This window comes from Microtus ochrogaster, linkage group LG1 (genome assembly GCF_000317375.1).
Source record: "Microtus ochrogaster isolate Prairie Vole_2 linkage group LG1, MicOch1.0, whole genome shotgun sequence".
NCBI classification, from domain to species: domain Eukaryota; kingdom Metazoa; phylum Chordata; class Mammalia; order Rodentia; family Cricetidae; genus Microtus; species Microtus ochrogaster.
In genome coordinates, this window is record NC_022027.1 from 24,436,673 (window position 1) to 24,437,958 (window position 1,286).

Genomic DNA, 1,286 nt, shown 5'->3' on the forward strand with positions numbered 1-1,286 from the left:
TGAACCTGCGGGTGTCTGGGACCGCACCACGGTGCGTCCGCTGTGATTAGCTCGCGCGGCGACCCCGGAGGGCGGACTTTTCTCACCCGCGTGTCTCCTCCTCCCTCTGCCTTTTTAAGGGACGCCCTGCAGGCAGAGCTGTCAGCCACCCCAAGTTCTCTGCACTTGGTCGCGGCTAGGCTGTCTCCGGCCCGCGTGACAGTCAGGGGCCGGAGCTGAGTTAGCAGCCGGTCCCCGGGCTGCACGTGGAGAGCCAAGGTGCGCTACCCGCATCAGCCCACGATCGGGACGCTGCCCGGCCTTGTGGTTGTTAGTCCGGGGCGCGAGTTAGACGGCCCGCGAGGAAAGCGGGAAAGGAGGCGGCCCGGGCCCGGGTGTTCCTAGCGCGATGAGCGGGGCCAAGGGCGGCCGCTGCTTCAGTTGCGGCCTCCGCGGTGGCCTCCCTTGCACCCTGATTCCCTCGCCCTCGCGCACCATGCTATTATTCTGCCAGCGGAGTCCGTGGCGCAGCCCGCTCCTCCTGCCCCGCCGCTGCTAACCCACGAGAGAGCGTTCTCGACCGCGGGGTCAACTGGCCGCGCAGTGCCGGGAGGGAGGCGGAACCGTGGTCCCCGGAGCCCCAGCTCCGCCCTCCGACTCTCCAACTGCCACCAGGCGCGGGGCGACGATGGGGGCGCTGCTGGCGCTCTGTCTCCTCGTGGGCTTGCTGCGCTGTGGCCCGGCGGACTCACAGCAGCCTGGGGAATACTGCCACGGCTGGGTGGACGCTCAGGGCAACTATCACGAGGGTTTCCAGTGCCCCGAGGACTTCGACACGCAGGACGCCACAATCTGCTGCGGCTCGTGTGCGCTGCGCTACTGCTGCGCTGCAGCCGACGCCAGGTTGGAGCAGGGCGGCTGCACCAACGACCGCGGAGAGCTGGAGCATCCCGGCATTACCGCGCGTAAGTGCGGCTCCCCGGCACGGAACAGCCGTGTCCACCAGACACAGACATGCTTTACTAGCTCGGGGCGCAAAATGAACTTCGCTGGGTCTAGGGATTCAGAAAGGGTGGATGACCGCATTTCAGATTAGGGAATACTTTTGCTTTGCAGTTTGGATCCCAGCTGCACGTGGTCTGCGCGATTCGGCCCTAGGGAAAGTTTGCTAGGGATTGCAGGGACTGTAGGGCTGGCGTGCACCTGGTGCTCCTGGAGAAGACAGCTGGAACTAGCCTGGGTTTTCGTGGGCGTTCTGGTCAGGAAAGGCAGTGAAGGCGATTGTGGTCAACAGCCCAAATCCGTTC

General features: G+C 65.5%; 1 protein-coding gene across 1 annotated transcript in view; it reads left to right on the top strand.

The window, feature by feature from the left end:
- The first annotated feature begins 249 nt into the window (after window positions 1-249).
- The window catches only part of Shisa3 (shisa family member 3), a 4,332-nt gene continuing 3,295 nt past the window's right edge, over window positions 250-1,286 (top strand). Inside the window, exon 1 of the mRNA XM_005359296.2 lies at window positions 250-944. Within this exon, the coding sequence (XP_005359353.1) occupies window positions 668-944 (277 nt within the window). The 5' untranslated portion in view covers window positions 250-667. The remainder of the gene's footprint in view (window positions 945-1,286) is intronic.